The 22,881-nt window shown below is 36.8% G+C and overlaps 1 protein-coding gene across 3 annotated transcripts in view; it reads left to right on the top strand.

Moving 5' to 3' along the window:
* Positions 1-9,048: 9,048 nt before the first annotated feature.
* Positions 9,049-22,881, top strand: part of CCNB3 (cyclin B3) — a 60,199-nt gene continuing 46,366 nt past the window's right edge. For all 3 annotated transcript variants that reach the window (XM_053891624.1, XM_019417505.2, XM_019417506.2), the window contains exons 1-4: positions 9,049-9,182; positions 12,679-12,810; positions 15,181-15,267; positions 20,282-20,412. In XM_053891624.1, the coding sequence (XP_053747599.1) occupies positions 12,715-12,810; positions 15,181-15,267; positions 20,282-20,412 (314 nt within the window). In that variant the 5' untranslated portion in view covers positions 9,049-9,182; positions 12,679-12,714. The remainder of the gene's footprint in view (positions 9,183-12,678; positions 12,811-15,180; positions 15,268-20,281; positions 20,413-22,881) is intronic.

The following is a 22,881-nucleotide window of genomic DNA, read 5'->3' as shown; positions in this document are numbered from 1 at the left end:
ATATTGCTAAATTCTGTTTGCTAATATCTTACCAAAGATTTTGCATCTCTTTTATGAGAGAAGATTAGTATGTGGTTTTCTTTTTCTGTACTTTCTTTTTATGGTTTTGGTATCAAGGTAGAAGTGTTTTCATATGAGTTGGGAAGTGTTCCCTCTTCTTCTATTTTCTGGAAGAGATGGTGTAGAATTAGTGTGAACTTTTCTTTAAACATTTAGTTTCATTCCCCAGTGAAATAATCTGGGCCTAGAGACTTCTTTTTATGAGAATTTTAAAATCATAAATTAAATTTTTTTTAAGGTATGGAGCTATTCAAATGATGTATTTCATATTGTGTGCATTGTGGTAGTTTGTGATTCAATTAATTTGTCAAATTTATGTGTATAGAGCTCATAGTATACTCTTAGTATCCTTTGGATGTCAGTAGGGTCTGTAGCGATATCCTCTGTTTTATTTCTGATATTGTTAATTTGTGTATTTTTTCTGGTCAGTCTTACTAGAAATTTGTTAATTTTATTGATATTTTCAAAGAACCCACTTTTTGTTTCATTGATTTTCACTATTGGCTTTTCTGTTTTAAATCTCACCAATTTCTGCTTTTATCTTTATTATTTCATACTTTATACTTGCTTTGGTTTTATTTTACTCTTCTTTTTTTAGTCTTGAGGTGGAGCTTAAATTATTGACTTTTAGATTTTTCCTCTAATATAAGCAGTTAGTGCTATAAATTTCCCTTTCAGCACTGCTTTAGCTGTATCCCACAAATCTTGATACATTGAATTTTCGTTTGCATTCAATTCAGTGTATTTATTGATTTGCCTTAAGACTTACTCTTTGATTGGTGTGGTGTATTGCTTAGTTTCTAAGTGTTTAGGAATTTTCCTGTTATTTTTGTTATTGATTCCATTGTGGTTAGAGAACACAGTTGTGATTTCAATTCTTTTATAGTTGCTGAGGTTTGTTTTATGATTGAGGGCATGGTCATTGGCTTATGTTCCATGAGAGCTTGAAAGAAATGTGTATTCTGCTGATATTGGGTGAGAGGTGCTCTATAAATGTCGACTGGATATGTTTGTTGATGGTGTTGTTAAGTACTTCTATATCCCTGGTGATTTTTTAATATAGTTCTTTATCAATTATTGAGATGAGGTGTTGAAGTCTCCCACTATAAATGTGGATTTGTCTACTTCTCCTTTCAGTTCTATCAGATTTTGCTTCATGTATTTTGTAGTTCTGTTGGTTGGTGCACACACATTTAGGGTTGCTGTATCTTCTTCTTGGATTGATCCTTTTATCATTATGTAATATTCCACTCTGTCCCTACTGATTTACTTTGTTCTGAAGTTTATTTTATCTGATATTAATATAGCTACTCTTGCCTTTTTCTTTTTAAAAATTTATGTATATCTTTTTCCATTTTTAAATTATCAACCTACTTATATCATTATATTTGAAGTGCATTTCTTGTTGACAGTGTATCATTGGATCGGTTTTTTTATTGAAATGTAGTTAACATAAAATATTATATTGGTTTCAGGTGTAAAACATAGTGCTTTAACATTTATATAGATTTCAAAGTGATCACCATGATAAATCTAGCTACCACCTGTCAATGTACGAAGTTGTTACAATATTGTTAATTATATTCCCTATGCTGTACATTGCATCTCCATGTCTTATTTGATAACTGAAAGTTTGTACCTTTTAATTCTTTTCCTCTATTTCAACCATCCCTCTTCCCACCTCTGGAAACTACCAGATTGTTTTCTGTATCTATGAATCTGCTTCTGTTTTGCTTTGTTTGTTGATTTGTTTTATTTTTGAGATTCCATGTATATGTGAAATCATGTGATATTTGTCTTTCTCTGACTTATTTCACTTAGCATAATACCCTTTAGATCCATTCTTGTCATGAATGGCAAGATTTTATTCTTTTTTATGGCTGAGTAATATTTCACTGTATTCACACTGTAAAAATGTATATACCACATTTTCTTTATCCATTCATTTGTTGATGGACACTTTGGTTGCTTCCATATCTTGGCTATTGTAAATAATGCTGCAGTGAATGAACATAGTGGTGTATATATCTTTTCGAATTAGTGTTTTTATTTTCTTTGGATAAATAACCAGAAGTGGACTTATGGGTCATATGGTATTCCTATGTTTAATTTTTTTTTGAGAGAGAGTGAGCAAGGGGGAGAGAGGGGCAGAGAGAGAGAGAGAGAGGGAGAGAGAGAATCTCACACAGGATCCACACTCAGCATGGAGCCCCACATGGGGCTTGATATCATAACCATGAGATCATTATGTGAGGCCAAAATCAAGAGTCAGATGCTCAACTGACTGAGGCACCCAGGTACCCCCCCCCCCCTTTTTAATTTTTTGAGGAACTTCCATACTATTTTCCACAGTGATTGATGGCATATGAGGGTTCCCTTTTCTCCACTTCCTTACCAACACTTGTTATTTCTTGTCTTTTTGATACTAGCCATTCTGACATGTGTGAGGTGTTATCTCATTGTGGTTTTGATTTGCATTTCCCTAATGATTAGTGATGTTGAGCATCTTTTCGTGGGTCTGTTGACCATTTGTTTGGAACCACAAAAGACCCCAAATTGCCAAAGCAGTCTTGAGAAAGAATAAAGCTGGAGGTATCATGCTCCCTGATTTTAAACTATACTACAAAGCTATAGTCATCAAAACAATATGGTACTGACACAAAAATAGATCAATGGAACAAAGTAGAGAATTAAAAAATAAACCCACACTTATGTGGTCAATTAATCTATGACAAAGGAGGCAAGAATATACAGTGGGGAAGAAAAGACAGTCTCTTCAATAGATGGTCTTGGGAAAACTGAACAGCTACATACATGCAAAAGAATGAAACAGGAGCACTTTCTTACACCATATACAAAAATAAACATAAAATGGATTAAAGACTTAAAGACATAAAACTCCTAGAAGAAATAGGCAGTGAACTCTTGGACATCGGTGTGAGCGGTATTTTTTTGGATCTGTTCCTTAGGCAAGGGCAACTAAAGCAAAAATAAACAAATGGAACTACACCAAAATAAAAACTTCTGTACAGTGAAACAATCAACAAAATGAAAAGGCAACGTGCTGAATGGGAGAAGATATTTACAAATGATATGATTGATAAGGGGTTAATTTCCAAAATATATAAAGAACTCAAATAACTCAATATAAAAAAAAACCCAAATAATTCAATTAAAAAATGACCCTAGGACCTGAATAGGATCATGTTTTTTTAATCTACTGTGAATCTCTGTTTTTTAATTCCTCTAAACAATTTATATTTTAATGTAATAATTGATCTGTTTGGGTTTAAATCCATCAATTTATTTTTTGTTTTCTGATTATTGCTTCTCTTTCTCATTTATGTATTTACTTTTACCTGCCACCCAGTCAGTTACTTGAACATTCTTTTGAATTCAGTTTTGATGTATCTATAGTGTTTTTAGTGCATGTTTGAGGTATTAAAATATATATGTAAAATTATCACAGTTGACATTTTACCAATTTGAAGGAGGTGTAGAAACTGTGCATTCTTTTACCATCCTCTATCTATATTGTTTTTTTAAACATTTCCTTCACATACATTGAGAACAGAGAGCATCAGGAGAGTACATTATGTCCACCTATATTTTTGCTCTTTTCACTATTCTTTCTCCTTAATGTTACAAGATTCCTTTTATTACTATTTTTTCTACTTTGTGAATTTTCTGTTCTTTTAAGGTGAGCATTTGAGAATGACTTGATTTCCCCCTCACTCCTGAAAGATATTTTCCTTGGATATAGAATTCTGAGTTGGGGCACCTAGGTGGTTCAGTCAGTTGGGTGTCCAACTTCAGCTCAGGTCATGATCTTGCGGTTTGTGAGTTTGAGCCCTGCATTGGGCTCTGTGCGGACAGCTCGGAGCCTGGAGCCTGGAGCCTGCTTTGGATTCTGTGTCTTCCTCTCTCTCTCTGCCCTTGCCCTGCTCGTGCTCTGTCTCTCTCTCTCAAAAATAAATAAACATTAAAAAAAATAATTCTGAGTTTACAGATGTTTTTCTTTTAGTACTTGGAAAATATTGTGTCACATCTTTCTGGCCACCATGGTTTCTGTTGAGAAATCCAATGTCATTCAAAAACATCTTGCCCAATTAGAAAGGTGTCATTTCTCTCTTGCTGATTTCAAGGTTCTTTTGTCTTTTAGTTTTCAGGAGTTTGATTATGATGTGTCTTTGTTTGAATTTCCCTGGGTTTATCCTATTTGGAGTTTGCTTAGCTTCTTGAATATGTAGGTTTATGTCTCTCTCAAATTTGGGAAAAATTTGAGCCTTATTACTTGGAATAAGTATTTTTGTAGGCAAGCGTACTAGAAGTACAATCTCTGGGTAAAAGGATTCAAGCGTTTAAAATTTGATTGGTATTTTCAAATAACTCTCCCAAAGTTTATAGCAATTTTTACCCCTGCTGACAGTGAATTAAAGTGTCTGTTTACCCATCCCTTTATCAACAGAAGTTATTGTTAAGTTACTAAACCTTTGCCAATGTCCTAAACAAAAACAATGCATTGCTGTTTTAATTTGTATTTATTTTTAGTAAAATTAAGCATATTTTTATGTTGATCATTTGTATTTCTTCCTAATTGTTCATTTTCTTGACAGCTTTTTTGCTGCATGGCTCATCTTTTTCTTGTTGATCATGAAATTCTGTTTGTATATTTTGGAAATTATTCTTTTATCATTTGTATTGCCAATGTTTTTTTGCTAGTTTGTTTTTAGGTTTTTAAGCTTGTTTTTGTTTTTTGTTTGATTTGCCAAATAAATTTTCAGTTTTTACCTATTAAAATTTTTGGAGTCTTTTGCTATCTTTAAATTTTTGTCCTGTTTAGAAAACAAGATTATAAAAATATCCTTTTATATTTTGTCTAGTATTTCCATGGTTTCATTTTCACAATTAAATCTTGGATCCATTTGGAATGTATTTTCATGTAAAAGTAAAGTAGGCAATAACAGATATTTTCTATCAAGTTTTAATACAGGGATGTATTAATACAGGGGGAGGAGAAAGAGTTTATGAGAATGTTATATGCCTAAGAGTAGGAAAATATTGGAAAATGGAAGACTCAAAGGGCTATCTCCTCTTTTGTCTGTGTTCTCTCTGAGTGCAATGTAAAGGAAAGGTTAAGTCAACTGGAGGTGTGAAGGGTGAGAGAAAAACAAATTTAAAAAGTTTGGAAATGTCATAATTTTGGTCAATAACTTTTTGTTTTTGTGAAAAGCTGGGAAGAAATAGGAAAAATGAAATGGCTTCTTTTGTAATTTTTATATTGCTATTATTTTAGTGGATGGAAATTTTCCTCTCTTAACTAAAGAAGGACTTACAATTTTTTATTTAACATAGTACTTGAAGTCTTAGCTATAGAAATCAGACAAGATATGTTCAACATCACTGATCATCAGGGAAAAGAAAATCAAAGCCACACTGAGATCTCACTTCACAACCAGTCAGAATGGCTAGTGTCAAAAAAATGACAAGTGTTGGTAAGAATGTGGAGAAAGGGGAACCCTCATGTGCCATTTGTGGGAATGTAAATTGGTACAGCCACTGAGGTTCATCAAAAACTTAAAAATAAAAATATTATATTATCCAATAATTCCACTACTGAGTATTTACCCAAAGTATATGAATACACTGATTTATACCCCTATGTTTATTGCAGCATTATTTACAATAGCCAAGATATGGAAGCAACCTAAGTGTCCATCTATAGATAAATAAAGAAGATCTCGTATACACACACACACACACACACACACAAAACAGAATATTAGTTAGCCATAAAAAAGAATGAGGTCTTGCCATTTATGACAACATGAATGGACCTAGAGGGTACAATGCTAAGTGAAATAAGTCAAAGACAAATACCATATCATTTCATTTATATGTGGAATATTAAAAACAATACAAATGAGCAAATGAAAAAACAGAAATAGACTCATAAAGAGAAAAAATTGGTGGTTGCTGGAGGGATGGGCTGGGTGAAATAGTTGAAGGGGATTAAGAAGTACAAAATTCCAGTTTTAAAATAAAAAAGTCAGGGAAATCAAAAGTACAGTACAGGGAATATAGTCAATAATATAACCGTGTTGTGTATTGACAGAGGGTAGCTACAGTTATTATGGTGATCATTGTGTGATGTATGCAATTGTTGAATCACTATATTGTACACCTGAAGTTAATATCACATTGTATGCCACCTATACTTTAATAATAAAAATTAAAGAAAATAAGACTTACAGTGACTTGGGTTAATACTGTATTTCTTCCTTAGTGCATCCCAGCGAGGCACTTGTTCACAGTGATTACCCTTAAAAGAAGATACTAATTTGCTTAGTTAACAAATATTTTTAAATCATTTGTCAAGGAGGCAGGTATAGGGTAATGATTATGTGTTTGCCTCTGGAATCATATTGCTTGAATTTAAACCCCAGTCCAGTAACTTACTAGCTGTGTGATCTTGGGAAAGTTACTAAACTTCTCTGTACTCCAAGTTTCTCTTCTGCAAAATGGGGATTTTAACACCTCATTGTATTATTGTGAGTCTCAGAACAGCATCAATCTTATAGTAAGCAATTGATAGATATGAACTATTATCAATGCTAATGACTGGAGATAGAGCACAGTGGATATGATCCTTATAGTTATGGGCCTTGCATTCATTTTGTTTTGTTTATTATACATTTTAATTTTTGATTTTTTGGAATTTTTAAAATTGCAATTAAAGTATAGTTGACATATATTAGTTTCAGGTGCATGACATAGTTATTTGGCAGTTATATATATCACAAAGTGCTTATCACAATAAGTGTAGTTACCATCTGCCACCATACAAAGTTATTACAATATTATTGACTATATTCCCTATGCTGTACTTTTCATCCTCATGACTTATTTATTTTATAACTGGAAACTTTTACTTCTTAAAATCCCTTCATTTATTTTCCCATTCCCCTCAACCCCCCACAACTATCAGTTCATTCTATTTATGAATCTGTTTGTTTTTTTTATTTGTTCATTTATGGTTTTTAGATTCCACATATAAGTGAAATCATATGGTATTTGTCTTTCTCTTTAAGACTTATTTCACTTAGTGTAACAGTCTTTAAATAAGGACCTTGCATTCTTGAGTGAGGAGATAGGTTAAAAAATTACAAATAGTAGTACTTAGTCTACAATAAATGTAAGGGGCTGGGATAGTATAAAGGAGTGGGAGGAGAATCCTACTTTAGATAACATGGTCAGGGGAGTCCTCTCTGAAGAGGGGGCATTTAAGTTGAGACTTGAAGCATCAGAAAAAAACAATTTAAAGAATGGAGGGAAGAATGTTCTAGGCAGTGGGAACATCATGTGCAAAGACCCTGAGAAGAGGGATTTTATTATATGCAAATTTTTGAAAGACATATATGGCTATCACGTAGTGAACAAGAAAGAGTGGTATGAGATGAGGTTAATGGTATAGGCAGGACCTTGTAGACCAGAGTAAGGAGTTTGGATTTTATGTTCTGTGGGAAACCACTAAAGCATGAGAGAAAGGGGATATAATTTTTCTTTTTAAAAACGAGTGGTCTTGTAATCTCTAATTCACATTAAAGGAGATCAATATTGTAAAGGGGGAGAGCAGCTTGGAGGCTCATGGCAGTGGTCCAAATGAGAGACCGTGGTGGCAGTGGAGATGAAAAGAAGTGGATGGATGTAAGGTACAGTTTTAAGGTAGAATCAATAGGACTTGCTGAAGGATTGGATGCGGGAAGGTAAGGTTATGGAAGAGAGTTTGAATCAAGGATGATACCCAGGTTTCTGGCTTGATTAACAGTTTTGACGTGGTACCATTTTTTGGAATGGACCCATTCCATTGGAATGGACCCATCAGAAGAAGGGTCAGGTTTGGTAAGTGTTGTGAACATGTTGAATTTGAGGTATCTATCAGACATCCAAGTACAGATGTGGAGTAGTCAGTTGGATTTATGAATCTGGAGTTCAGGGTCAGCTTTTAGATGATGTTTAAAGTCGTGGATCTGGATGAAATAAACTAGGAGATTAAAAAGAGAAGAAGGCCTGGGATCATGTGAATAATCCACTTTTAATGTAGAAGCTGTGAGATACTAAAAGGAGTATGGGCTGATAATAAAGGCAGGGATGTAGTTTAGTGGTATCTGCTGTATATGCAGGAAGTCCTGGATTTTATCTTTGGTATCTCCATTTACTCTTTGCATCCTTAGAGGATAGGGCAGGGCTATCAATTTTTCAAGTCTTTTGTCAATTACTCATCTATAGTTTTTCTAGCTCCTGGAACAAAGCAGGTGCTCAATAACGAATGAATGAATGAATGAATGAGTAAAATGATTAAGAATATCTGAGTTGTAATACCTGCTTTGCCACAATGTAGGTTTGTGACATTGAGCAGGTAGCAAGTTACAATTTTGTTATCTGTAAAATGGCAATAATAAAGGTAACTCTCTTTTTGGACAGGATTTAAAACAAAAATTTGTAGCAGTTAGCACAGAGCTCTTGGTAAATTAATGCTAACTACTATTAGCTCTCTGCACTTTGGGTGCTTATTCATAAAATAGGGGCAATAATTACTGCCCTTCCCTCACAAGGCCATTTGTGAAGCCAGCAGGAGTTAACATTTGACTCTACAAAGGGTTATTAGTATTAATGTTTTAGTTGGTCTGAATCTGCACTATGCAGCCACTCCCTCCCATCCTAGAAGCAGGATTGTTTAAAGAAAACGTCTCTTTAAAGAGCCCAGTACTCCGCTGGTCAGGCCTAACTAGTTCAACCAATTGTATTTGAAACCACGCCCCAATGGGAAGTCTATTAGCTGCAGAGTTCAATTTAAAAATACCCAGCCCCGCCTCTCCTGGCTGGGGGAGCACGCGTCCCAACTGTGCACGCTGATTGGCTCCTTCTGGCCAATCACCACTGCGCTTCCTTCTGGGGCTGTAATTTTCAAAATTCGCTACTGGGCGGATTGGAGCCGGCACAGTCCAGGTTGAGAAGGACACGGGTCGCTACAACACGGAGCTCCGTTCATTTCCCGGGCCTCTCCTGGTCTAGGAGTGCGTCCATGATCTTTCCTGTTCTGCCCTCAGTCTCGATGTGAGGTAGGCGCCTTTGGGCTTGTACTGTCCGCTCGAATGTCCGGCCCAGTCGCACGCGGGTTGATGCCTCAGCACCACTCCTGTTCCTGGTTAACACGCTTTCTTCTCTCGCCCGCAAGCGCGGCATCCTTGTCTTGAAACCTTTGTTTTGTTCTGATGTCAGCAGTCTGAGCGAAGTTGGGCAGGAGTGTGTTTTAGAGGATGAGATGGCAAAACGAGTGAGACTAGGTCCTAGCTTTTAGATAGAGTGACCAGTACTCTAGAGGCAGTACACATGCCTGAATCAGAGTACATTTACAGAACGTCTTTTCACAAGTGGAAGTGTGGAGCATTAGTTTCATTGACCCTTATTTAAGTCAGAGAATGCTACTTGCAGGATGTCTTTTGAACTACAGGTGGTAGGATATGAAGGAGGATGGAAATGTGTGCTCTCTACCTTGTTCTCCCTTTGATCTCCACTGGCTGTCTTCTATCCCCTACTCCAACCGCTGCAGCTGGCTTTCCCACTGCTCTCCGCTTTGGTCCACTTAGGATCCTAGAATGTCAGAAGTCAAAGGACCCAGAACAGTGCTTCTTAAACTTTGAAGTGCATGCAACTCACCTAGGGATATTGTTAACTTGCACTTTCAGATTTGGTAGGTCTAGTTTGGGACCTGGGATTTTAAATTGCTAATAACCTCGCAGGTGATGCTAATGTTGCTGGTCTGTTCAAACCATGGTGAATAGCTAGGAGGTTCTGGTCCCATTGCCTCATTTTTTAAGGTGGGGAGACAAGGCCTAAAGAAAAGAGACTTGCGTAGTGTCATCCAGCCAGCTAGGGGCAAGGTCAGAGTTCTACCCTAGGCATCCTTCACAGCCTGGTACTGCTTTCATGAACACCATGCTGCATTGTCTCCCCAGTGTCTTGTTGTCTATAACCTGCATTTATATATAAAATGAAGTTGCTGTTGTTTTCTATAGATTGTCTTGATCTACAGTTTTGGAGTCTAAGCATCTGGGTTTCTAAATGAGCCAATTTGCCCCTGTTTGGGTTTTATCATCAGCTCTGGGATGCTCAGGGGATCTCCAACACTTATCAGTGTGTATGTAGAGAATATGGAAAGTCTGGAAAGTGGAAAGGATTCTGATTTTCTTGTCCAAGCAAGGCTCCATTCTGTAGGTGGTAGAAGTCGAGAATGTTCTGCAGAATGTCCTTTAATGAAAGCTGTTTTTGGTGGTGCCAAGTCCCTACCCCCTCCTAATGGCAAAGAAATTACTTAAGTCAGTGTGTGTGTCCCCCAAAGCAAGTGATTAGTGTTCAGGAAAATGAAGGTGGTGTGTGATTATCATCTGAATAAACTTATTCTCTCAGGCTTAGTTACTCTGTGATGTAATCAACTGAAAGCTTTCTATCCTGTTGAATCCAGTCTATTTTTTTCTTTCCCCCTTGAAAGATAAAAGTTTCAGAACATGAATCTTTGGTCAGCCATTAAAAAAGATTGTATGAGGTGTGAATAATAATAATAGTGAGGTAAGTGGTTTTCAGACAGTGTGGTTAAGGGTGGGTGCACCCAATTTAGCTTTATTCCTGCTTGGCTGAATTTTGAGAGATGAGATAGAAAATAGGTTTGGATTTTGGGGGATGAAAAGGAAAATAAGATGCACCACTTACTTTGAGGGCTTACCATGTGTTAGGCTTTGCACATACAAATTTCCTTTTGAGCCATATGATGCTTCTACAAATAAATGGTGGTATTGCTCTATTGCAAGTGAGAAAATTAAGGCTCGAAGATGCTAAGTTGGCTGGTTTAAAAACCCAGTGGCTTCTTTAAAAAATCTGTAGGCTCATTCTGTCTCCTTACACTTCCACATTAAAGCCTTTTGCTTTGGACCAGGGACTGCTTTAGAGTGCTTTTGAGTATGATTGGAGAGACTTCATGGTATTTTATAAAGACCCCTAGAAAGAGCTGGGTGATCTATGCTGCTTAATAGTTTTGTCCTGGGTGGTAAGTTACTTAACACATCTGGGGCTCTACAGTGGAAAGAATTGTATCTGTACTGTGTACCCTTACTGCTTTGTTGTGAGACGAACTGAGGTAATAAATGCGGAGGCACATACTTGTACTGATTTTTCCTGACAAAATGTTTAATACTTCTCTATCCAAAGCAAAACCGAAATCAGCCTTTCTCCTTTCTTAAACCTTCCTCTCAAGCTGCAGTCTTTTCTGCTTCCCTTTCTTAGCAGCCTGGCCCTAGCCTAGTATTCGGCCCCTTTCTGACTCTTCCCCAATACACTCTTTGTATCCATGCTCCAGACAACTGGGAAGTCCCTGCACCTGCTGTGCTTGCCATGTGCAAGCCTCTGCCTGCGCTCAGGCTTTCTTTGCCTGCAAAGCTCCCCAGTCTGCTTGGGATCCCCTTTGTCACTTAAGTCTAGATCATATATAACTTCCTCTGTGAAGGCTTCTTCCACCCCTTTATCCCCCCTACAAGATTACTGACTTTCTATTATGTTGCTGTAGTACTTTGTATTTACTCTTATTAAATCATTGCCACATTTTTATGTTACTGTTAGAGCTGTGCATGTGAATACTTACAGGATAAGATGAATGATTTGTGTTTGTATCTCCATTGCCTGAAATACTAGGTACAGAGTGGCGGGTAAGTTTGTTGCATTGCCTTTAGGGTCTCTCTTAGAGGAGCCTATTATTTGTCAAATGCAGTTGAACTTGGAGATTGAATGTGGGTGAGGTTGGAAGGGCAGTTGCATCTGAGTGGGAAAGGTCTCCTGTATATCCAAAAACTGGTTCCTCCTGACAATGCATTTGCTTGTGAGTCACCTAAGTGTATCCCAACTATTGAGGACTCACAAAGAACTTTAAGGAATGTAGAATGGGGTCCACCACTGAGATGGGACAAAGATAGGACTCTCCCAAGGGCTGTAATGACAGTTAAATTTTTATGTCAAGTGATTTTTCAATAAGTTAGTTCCTTCTATCATTATCTCATCTTGAATTTTTTTCTTGCCAGGTGTCTGGAACTGGATTACAGTTTCTTCTGATGGAATGCAGTGTTTGAATACTTTGGCCTATCATGTATATGTGTGTATAGTATATTCTTGTGTCTTCTCTGTAGCATCATTATAATTGCTGTGCCAAGGCCCTGTGCCTTTTAAAGAACATTAACCCTTCCAACTGGCTTCCATACTATGTGATCTGTCATGTTCTTGATTGTTTTTAATGCAAAACATTCATGTGATTTGTTCCCAGTATTCCCAGGCCTAAACTAGGAGGTAGGCCATAGTTCCAGTGCCCACACAGGATGGCAGGCACTGTGCTGGGCTTTTAGACTGCCCAAAGTTAATTATGGTAAAACCAGTATTTGAACCCAGATTTGCCTACCTCAAAGTATGTTTTCTTCTAGAGATACTAGAGAGAGCTTGGGTATTCTCACAGGTTTTCAGAGAATGCTGTGATGTTTCTGGTGAATGATGTTTTAAAGAGTCGCTTTCTGCTTGCAGCCCTATCTTGGATAGACACTGCTGAATCTGTAAGAGATGCCACTGCCACTACCATCCCGAGGCTCTAAACCTGAGATGAAGAAATCTCAGTCCAGCAACGTTGTGCCCAGCGATCATGGCCAATATGGAAAGGTTAGAGCAAGCCGTCTCTCCCAACAGTGTCTCGAGTAGCTTCTTCCTGTGTTGGCTCAGGCCCTATCCCCACCCCTAATCTTTCTGAATATGTGTTGTTTAATCTGAGAAATTGGGAAGGCGTGGTAGCCCTTGTAGTTGAAGAAGACCAGCAAATTAGAACTTGGGTTCTAAGCATGAATTCTACTTTTCCATAAATGCATAGCTAAAATGAAGGACACCCTTCACAACCTTCAAAAGTAAACAGTACTGAGCTCTCATTAATGATCACATCTATACTCTTGGTTTCTGGGAGATGTTCAAAGCACCTTGCCAGGAGGCTGCTTGGTACCTCCTGGGGAGAATATGAAGATTAGATCAACAAATGGATTATCGTGCTTTTTACAGCTATTAAATTTGAATAATGCATCCATTTTGCTTTTGCTGTTTTGACCTTGTGGATAGTTTGACAGTGTCATTCCAACCCTGTGATGTTCTTTGTTCCTCATCATACATATTTTAATCAGAGTTTTACTAACACTGATGAATTGTCATTAAGGGAGTATTTCCTAGAGCAAACATCATTAGGCCAATTTAATTTCCTTGATTGGTTTTCTCGCAGTACAGATAAACATTTTCCAATCATTTTCATTTTTTGGTTTACTAAAATGATTTTCATGGAGGGGCTAAATGTTTTTTTTTCCTATGTATATTTGGTAAGAAGTATTTGATACATTGATCAGATTTTTGTCAATATTAGACATTAGAGCTCTGCCATAATGAGTTTTCTTTTGTGGTGGTTATTTTTCCAAATCCAACTTTCTTGGGGCACATTTTGTAAATCTACATTTTATTGAGTTCAGTTTCACTTGTGAATTTTATTTGGGGCTGATTGTTTCTACTGGTAATATTAAATGGGAATTGGGACAGTTTATTTCTTAGCTAATTTGTGAGATTTGTGTAACCACGAAATATTTTAGTTTTGCTAATTATTTCCACTAGGATTATTTATCAAGAACTAGATAAAAGACTAATAGTTTTCTGATTTCCAAGCTTAATCAATTAGAAAGCAGAAGTAATTCTTCTCTTTCAGGATTGCTTTGCTGTACTAGGTGGGTCTATATTGTTTATCCAATTCTTTAAACTTCTGATCACTTATTGTGTCATGTACTAACTTTTCATGGCCTAGATGAGGAACAGAGCAAATAAATGGCACTACCCTAATGTTCTGCTTCCCATTATAACAGCTCTCTGATATAAGTAGGGCAGGGTTCTCATTTCATAAAGGAAATTTGAGACTTAGGAGACTTTTACCAAATAAAAATTGTTAGGGAGCAGAAGAGTCCTACGGTATAATTCATCCTAACCTCTAGCCCCATGGAGATGGCCTTATTCACATGGGAGTTGAGTAAGGCATGGTAAACAATAGCTAGAAAGAAAGCCACCTCTGCTCCAAAATATCCACCTCTCCTTCCTTCTACTAACCCTCATTCATATACACTAACAAATTAGAGGTTAATATGGATTATCAAACTCCTTTCTCAAAATACAAAATTTGGAGTGCTTGGTCTGCTCAGCTGGTAGGGTATCTGACTCTTGATCTCAGGGTTGTGAGTTTGAAACCCATGTTGAGTACAGAGATTACTTAAAAAATAACAAAATTAAATCATGAAAATGTATACTTAAAAAATTCAGAATTTTCTTTATGAGGCTTAAAATCATATTGGGCTATATTATTTAAAAATATGATTTATGTACACTTAAGTTTATACAGACTTTTTAAAACATGTATTTTCTTATTTGATCTTCAAATAAGGAAGTTTATCATTCCAGTTATACTGATAAGAAAACTGAGGCTGAGAGATTACATGAGTTGTCCAATGTCAATAGCTAGTAGAGAGGCGATCCTGGACCAGGATCTAGAGATAATGTGTTATTGTCTGTATTGGGAATGTCTTAAATACTTAACATAAGAGACACTTATTTGTTAAACTATTGAACTAATTTGCTTGAGAGCATCCATATTAAAGGAAAGACTGGGAGTAGCTGGGTGCTGGTGGTGATTGATAATCTTAGGTTGGATAACCGTAAAGATCAGAGAACTAAGAGGGAAAACTAGCTTTACTAAGCTATTTTACTCATTCTAAGAGTTACACTAAAGGTCATCATAATAGCCTTGTCCCTATCATCAGTGATTACCTCCTTCAGGGACTCTAAGCATCAGCGAGTGCCAAAATTTCATTTTGTGTAGTTCATTTTGTTGTAGTTTATTCTATATATCCTTGGTTGCTTGGAGATTCTGGAGCTTCCCCCTGAGCTCTAAAGATGATCCAAAGTCCCTGAAAAGTGTTCATGATTGGATATACTTATTTGTCTCTTTTACTTTTTTAGAGAAGGGAGAATTACCAAGCAAAGATATCTTCATTTTCACCTAAGAGACCACGCAAAAAGAGATCAGCTTTTGAAGATCTCACCAACGTGAGTATGCTAGTTCAATCCTCTGCTGTGGTTTGCTAAGGCTTAGATAACCTCTTCCTTAAGGGACCTTTTTGGTTTGCCAGACCCTGACCTTCTCTAGAGTGTCGAGAGCCAATTTTATTTGGAATGGATGACCCAATTTCAGAAACTTCAGGAGCTCTTCTGTTGATGCATACCATCTGGATTAATTGGTTGAGCTGTCTGGAAGCAGCAGACAGTGATTATCAGATGTGAAATTGTAGATAAATATAAGAACTATGGGATCTTACATTTAGATAAAATCCAGAGGTGGCTCAGCTAGCTGCCTAGGCCTTGGAAGTAAGTATCTTGATGGAGTCATTGTCGTTCGGGGAAGTATTTATCAATTCAAATACTATGGGCAGTTAGTACAGTAGTTTTTTTCTGTTGTGTAGAACTGTTCTCAGCCGTAACATCTTTGGCTCCTGGCATTAAATTCCAGCAGCAGCCCATTCATAGTGACCACAAAAAAATGTGCCCCGATGTACAGAACCATTGAGGACTGCAGTTCCATGATCTATCTGGTCTTCAACTATGGAGATTGAGAAACTCAATTTTGATGAGAATTGTTGAGTTCACTTCCAAGTTACCTCCCTCCTGGTGTTATTAAGTTACCAGCAAAACCCAGAATTGATAATTAAGATGTTACTAATTGAATGTAGAATTGGGCCAAAGGTAATCTTTGGTCTTAGAAAATAATAACTGATGACAAGTGAGTGCTTACCATGTGCCAGGCACTAGTCTAAGCACTTTTTCCAGTATCAACTCACTTAATCCTCATTTATTTCTATGAGGTAGATACCATAATTATGTATGCAGATTAGGATTTGCCCAATGTTGCTTTTGAAGCCTGTTTTATCTAGGATACAGAGAACCCTGCCCTCCATAATAGAGTGTCCTTCTGTGACTACCAGAATACATCTACTAGACAATATTTTACTCCCTTGAGCAAGATTGGATAAGTATTGGCAAAGTTCTCTCTTTTGGATCTCTCCTCTTTAGGTATTATGTGACCACCTTTGTACTAGTATAGTCTTTTTCCCATGCAGATTGCAACATATATAATTAGGTTATGGCTTTCTGAATAATTTCAGATTGACTGTTGATTGGTTGAAAGAGACCCTTCCCACACAGACCTATAGGGTTAGATTTGTTTCCTGACTTATTTAGCCATGGATCTAGAAACTTAGCTGAAATAAGATAGCTACACAAATAGGAAGCGGATGCAGCCCATGTTAGTGTGGCTTCTCTTGACCCCCAGAGTCTCTGATGGGAGAGCAATTATGACACTGTGCAAAGCAAGGTCTCACAGCATATGGGAAAATTTCTGGCTGTGTGTAAGTCGTTTTTTTTTCCCTCCATGAAGTTTATACTGCAATTCATAAAGAACAAACACAAATAAATAGAAAAGAAATCATGCAGAATCCTTCTGGTTCTCCAACTGAATGCACTATTAGGCCACATCCTTATATAGGGTTGGAGTGGGAGAAGCAAGGCATCTCTCAGCAGTAGCTCTACCCCTAGCTTTCCAGAAACTCAGAAACCAGAATTCCCCTTTGCATATAAGTTCTGAAGATTCAATTTGGTCCCCCTGAATAGTCTTTGGTACTTGCCAGAGAAAGTTCCATCATTACAGTGTGCCTAAATCATTCCTATGTCTGAGCTCATCTATTTGAGGGGTGAGGGCTCCTTTCTCTCAGAATTTTGGGGATTCCCTATATGATTATTTGCTTCTTTCTGTCTGTATTACTAAGTCTCCATGTCCACACATCTATCTTTTCCTCAGCATTCACCAGTGAGGTCCTGGCCTGCCAAAGGAATCTATCTGTTGTAATTAATCTGCTGTATTTTTCTTTTCCTCTTTATCATTCAAGCATGGGAAGGACTTTTGATATGTAAGAACTGATCCTAAGCTAGTAGACAAGGAGATAGGGTCTGTATCCACATTTACCTAAATGATTTTGTGTCAGTAGGACACAATTTTCGTATTTTTTTTTAATGAAACAATTGTAAGGAAGTGCAGATTAAGGTCCCCTTGAGCTGAAATCTGAGAATATTAGTGCTTTTAACTTTCACATATGGCAAGTAGAGAGTTTCACCCTAAGTGTTGGGGTCTCCACCTCTCTTCTGCCAAGAATACATTTCTTTTCCAATACTGAATCTCGGTTGCACATATAGGGAGTTTGTAAAACTTTAGGTAAGAAGTTAAAATGAAAATAGTGCCAAGCTATTTGAGGAGCAGAGTTGGATGACTTGGGGACCTAGGAAAGAATTCCCTATTGAATTGTGGTTGCTTATTATGATCTGATGATACAAAGGCATATTTTTTAATATTTCATTTGGAAATAAGTTCAAGTTTACAAAAAGTTGCAAAAATACAAAGTAGTACAAATAATATACATATACCCTTCACCTGGTTTAACCTATAGTTAACATTTTATCCCATTTGCTTATATACATCATGGTCCTTTACCCCTAAGTACTTTAGTATATAGTTCCTCAGAGAAATTGTATTGTATAACCACAGTACTATTAACAACTTTATAGATTTACATTGATATATTTTTATGTCACCTATTATCCATATTCCAATTTTTTCAGTTGACCTTATAAGGTCAATGTTATAAGTATTTTTACCCTCCTGTAAAAGATCCAGTGTAGTATCATTTACTTGTTGTGTCTCTAGCTGTTTTTAATCTGGAATATTTCCATAGCCTTTCTTTGTTTTTCATCGACATTTTTTGAAGAATACAGTCCCACCTAGACACCTTTTTAAAAATAGAACATTCCTCATTTTGTGTTTGTCTGATGCTTCTATGTGACTAGATTGATATTATACATACTTGGCTGGGGTACTGTGTAGGTGATGTTCTGTCCTTAGGATATCACATCTGGAGGCATATGATGTCCATCTGTCCCTCACTGGTGATAGTCAAGATGTTGTCTGGGGAAATTTATTTAACATGGGGCTTTGGGGAGCTCCAGTCAAGATGTTGTCTGGCTTCCCACTGTGTAATTACTATTTATAATTTTTCCTCTTGCAACTAATATGTGGTCTGTGGGACACACTCTTAAGAGCCTGCAAATAATCTGCTCTACATAAAAATTTTCCCCTAGATTTAACATCCATTGATGATTTTTGTCTAATCCAAATCTTTATGATGATTTTTCCAGCTATAGCACTCACTTCACATTTACCAGTCTGCCCTTGGTATTCTATTAAAGTGTGAGCCTTCTCTCCTTCCCTGTTTATTTATTATTAGTGTGGACTTATAAATTCCCATTTTTTCAGTGGTTTATTGTTCGTTATTGTACTTAATTATTTTGGTGCTCAAATTGTCCCAGATTTGGCCAGTAGAGTTCCCCTCAATCTGACTGCTGTGTCTTTGTGACATATTCTCATAAATTTTTAAAAAATTTTCTTAATGTTTATGTTTGAGAGAGAGAATGAGAATGAGTGGGGGAGGGGCAGAGAGAGAGGGGGAGAGAGAGAGAGAGAATACCAAGTAGGCTTCATGCTGCCAGCACAGAGCCCAATGCAAGGCTCAAACTCACAAACCATGAGATCATGGCCTGAGCTCAAATCAAGAGTTAGATGATTAACTGACTGAGCCATCCAGGCACCCCATCTCAGAAATTTTTTGAGCCTCTTCTTTCCACCATAGCAAGATGTTCTAGGTTCCTCTTGCATCTGTTTTTTCTCAGCCCTGGAGTCAACCATTTCTCCAAAGAACTCTGGTTCCTTTTAGTGGGGAATGGTATTAGAGACCAAGATCTCAGTGCTAAGTGTGCTACTGGAGCACCTACTTTTTCTGCCCTTTCAGCAGACAGAACTAGGAAATATCTGCATATGCCTATGCATGCACACATATGTGTACTTAAACATACATATACATATATCTGTATACACAGATGCACACACATGTATACATATACCTATATACTCAGATGTATATACATACACCTATTTAAGAAATCATGGATTTGGACAGTTCCTATTCCAATACACAGGGATTTTTCAGGGATTTTTCTTGCATTCCCTAATCCATATTTGTATTTTCTTTCTCCTACAGTGAGAACTCTTGTAACCAAGGACATCAACACATTTACTCAATACTATAACCCATCTAAAAGGGTTTCAAAATTACTTCATTCATACCACCATAATAAACCTGTTAAAAATAGTTCCAGCTTTATTTGCAATGTTCTTTGCCACCCCACAAACCCATCCTGACTGAAGATGTGTATCTTAAGGGTATATAGTCTAATTCTGTGTTTATTTGGATTAGTTGTTGTATTTTCTTCTGTTTTCTTTTTTCTTTTTCCCTTAATGTGGTTATGGCATTTATTTGGAATACAATTATGTTCAGTTTGTTTCATTTTAAAGGCACAACTTTTAAATTTATTTTTACTGAAAATATTCACAGTCTCATGATCTCTTTTGTTTAATACAATTAGTCATGATTAGAGTTTATGGTAGAGCTCCCCAAAGCCCCATGTTAAATAAATTTCCCCTCAATGAGATGGGATAGATGTATTGCAGGTAGTGTTGTGGCAGAGGTCTACCTGAAAAGCTAGTTGATTTTGGTATACCCAGGCAGCCAAGCCAGTTATATTACCTTTTTCTCCCTCTGAATATCTTATAGAGTCAAAGTGGAATGTGAGATTAACAAAACATCTTTCTGGGAATTTGCCAGCCAGTATACCTGACATGGAGATTAGAACTACATTTTTTTTGTATCTTGGAATCATTTAAGGCTGCTATTTAGCTAATATTTAGCAGTACTATTGTACTGCTAGCTTCCGCTGTGATTAGTTGGCACCAGTACCACACTGGTTGTGAGATGTTTCTATTATTACTCTTGGGAATACCCAAACAAGGTGGGGATGTGAGTCAAAATTTTCCTATAAGAGCTACCTATTAGATAATTTGTGGTTCTCTAGATTTCCTTGCTTCCTTCTTCCCCTGCCCACCCCCACCTCATTTTTTTCACAGGCTTCTCAAATTCAACCTGCCCAGATCAAGAGAGAAGCCAGTAAGGAGTTTGTTAAAGATGTTTCCAAGAAGATAAAAGGGAACACACCTGCTCTTGGGTTGACCAAAAACAATGAGATGAACATGGAAAGGTGAGTAAGAAGTGACTCTGATGGCATTGTTTTAGATGGTAAAGGAGAGTATGTGACATCATTTGACCTCCTTTTGTCCCCCATTGAGACATGTTTAGTGTGCCACAGTGGTGATTATACATTAACCCCTGGGTGCTGAGGTAGGCCCAGCTGTGGTTGCTGAAGTGTTATAGGCCTCTTCTCTCCTTCCGTGGTGTGTGCGTATTGAAAGAGCTGTTGTCATTGGGAAGTTTGCCAAAAGATCTTGGGCTCATCTTTTCTCTCTTTTAGTGATTCAGTCCCTGTTTGAGCTAGTCTATTATTGAGAATATGGTGGCAACTTTTCAGGGGATACTCAGCCGCTTGTTGATAGTTTGCCAATCTGCTTATCTCATTAGAAGCTTTTGGGAGAGGCTTGTTCCTTGTTACTGGAGAGAAATTGCTCTCTCTCTAGGCCCAAAACATTTGTATTCCAGATGTTACAGGGAACTGTTCATAGGTTTTGCAAGTAGGTATGAGTATTCTTATTTGGGTTAGAAAAAGGATTTACCCCTAGAAAAACTTTTATTAGAAGAAGAGTTAGAAAGTGGAGTGAGGCCTTTTTATAACCTCTCCTCATCCCAGTGGGAATTACTTTCAGGAAAGAAGAGAATAAATTAGCTGAACAGATACAGCAGGCCTAAGCATGAGTTCCAAAGGGTAAGAGAAAAAGCTTGGGTAACTCTAGACAATTAACATGTTAGGTCCATGCGTCACTTTTTCTAATTACCTAGCAGAAAGAAATCAAACCAGATTAGTATTTATCCCTACTTAGTTTCTTGCTGAAATGAATTCCTGGGATTTCTATGTGTATTTTGACTTTAATTCCCTGCATTATTTTCTCCTGAATTTCTTTTATAATTCTAACTTTAGCAGAGAAATCCTGACAAAATACCGTAAACATTCTTGCCTTCACTTAGGATTCAGTGGAATGGACCTTAATAATAGCACTAGAGCTAGTAGCTGACATTTATTGAGAGCTCACTATAATCACATTTTATTCTAAGTGAGGTTTTTTTTTTTGCTAACTTCTATATTGAGATATAATTTACATACTATACAGTTCACCCATTTAATGTATATGGTTCAAAAGCTTTCAGTATATTTGAAATTATGCAGCCATCACTGCAGTGAATTTTAGAACATTTTAATCAATCCAAAAAAAATACCCCAAAACCCTGTATCTTTAGCTGTCACCTCTCAGTTCCCCCATCCTCCCCAGATCTAGGTAATCACTAATCTACTTTCCATTTCCATAGATTTGTTTATTCTGGAAATTTTGTATAAATGGAATTATACAACGTGTGGTATTATGTGTCTACCTTTTTTCATTTAGCATAGTGTTTTCAAGGTTTATCCATGTTGTTTCGGGTGTCAGTACTTCATTCCTTTTATGGACCAGCAATATTCCATTGTATGAATATACTGTACTTTTCTTATCCATTCTTCAGTTGATGGGCATTGGGTTGCTTTGACCTTTTGGTTATTGTGAATAGTGTGGTTATGAGCATTTGTATACAAGTTTTTGTTTGAACACCTATTTTCAGTTATTTTGTGTATATACCTAGGAATGTAATTGTTGGATCATATGGTAATTCTATGGTGAACTCAGTGAGGAACTGCCAAACTGTATTCCATTGTGGTTGCATTAGTTTACATTCCTACCAGCACTGTATGAGGGTTTCCAATTTTCCACATCTTTGCCAACCCTTACTATTTTTTTTAATTATGGCTGTCCTAGTAGGTGTGAAGTGATACCTCACTGTGGTTTAGATTTGCATTTTTCTGATGATGATTGATGTTGAGCATCTTTCATGTACTTATTGGCCAATTGTATACTTTTTTGGAGGATTGTCTATTCAGATCCTTTGCCCATTTATTTTTTTTAGATTTTTTTAATGTTTATTTTTGAGAGAGAGACACACACACAGAGCACGAGTGGGGGAGGGGCAGAGAGTGAGGGAGACACAGAATCTGAAGCAGGCTCCAGGCTCTGAGCTGACAGCACAGAGCCCGATGTGGGACTCGAACCCATGAACCATGAAATCATGACATGAACTGAAATCGGACACTTAACCGACTGAGCCATACAGGTGCCCCTGATTCTTTGCCCATTAAAAAAAAATTGGTTGTTGAGCTTTTCGTTATTGAGTTGTAAGAGTTCTTTATATTTTCTAGATGCAAGTCCCTGATGAGATACGTAATTTACAAATATTTTCATTTATTCTATGGGTTGTCTTTTTACTTTCTTGTTCATATCCTTTGATGCACAAAAATTTTTAATTTTGATGAAGTCCAGTTTATTTTCTCCTTTGTTACTTATGCTTTTGGTGTCCTATCTAAGAGTTCATTGCCAAATCTGAGGTTACAAAGATTTAAGATTATCTTTTCAGAGTTTTCAAGCTTTAGCTCTTAGGATTTTTATTCCTTTTTGAGTTAATTTTTGTTGGT

Source organism: Panthera pardus, unplaced genomic scaffold (genome assembly GCF_024362965.1).
Source record: "Panthera pardus isolate Hobbes unplaced genomic scaffold, ASM2436296v1 HiC_scaffold_27, whole genome shotgun sequence".
NCBI classification, from domain to species: domain Eukaryota; kingdom Metazoa; phylum Chordata; class Mammalia; order Carnivora; family Felidae; genus Panthera; species Panthera pardus.
This window is presented reverse-complemented; position numbering and strand designations above follow the sequence as displayed.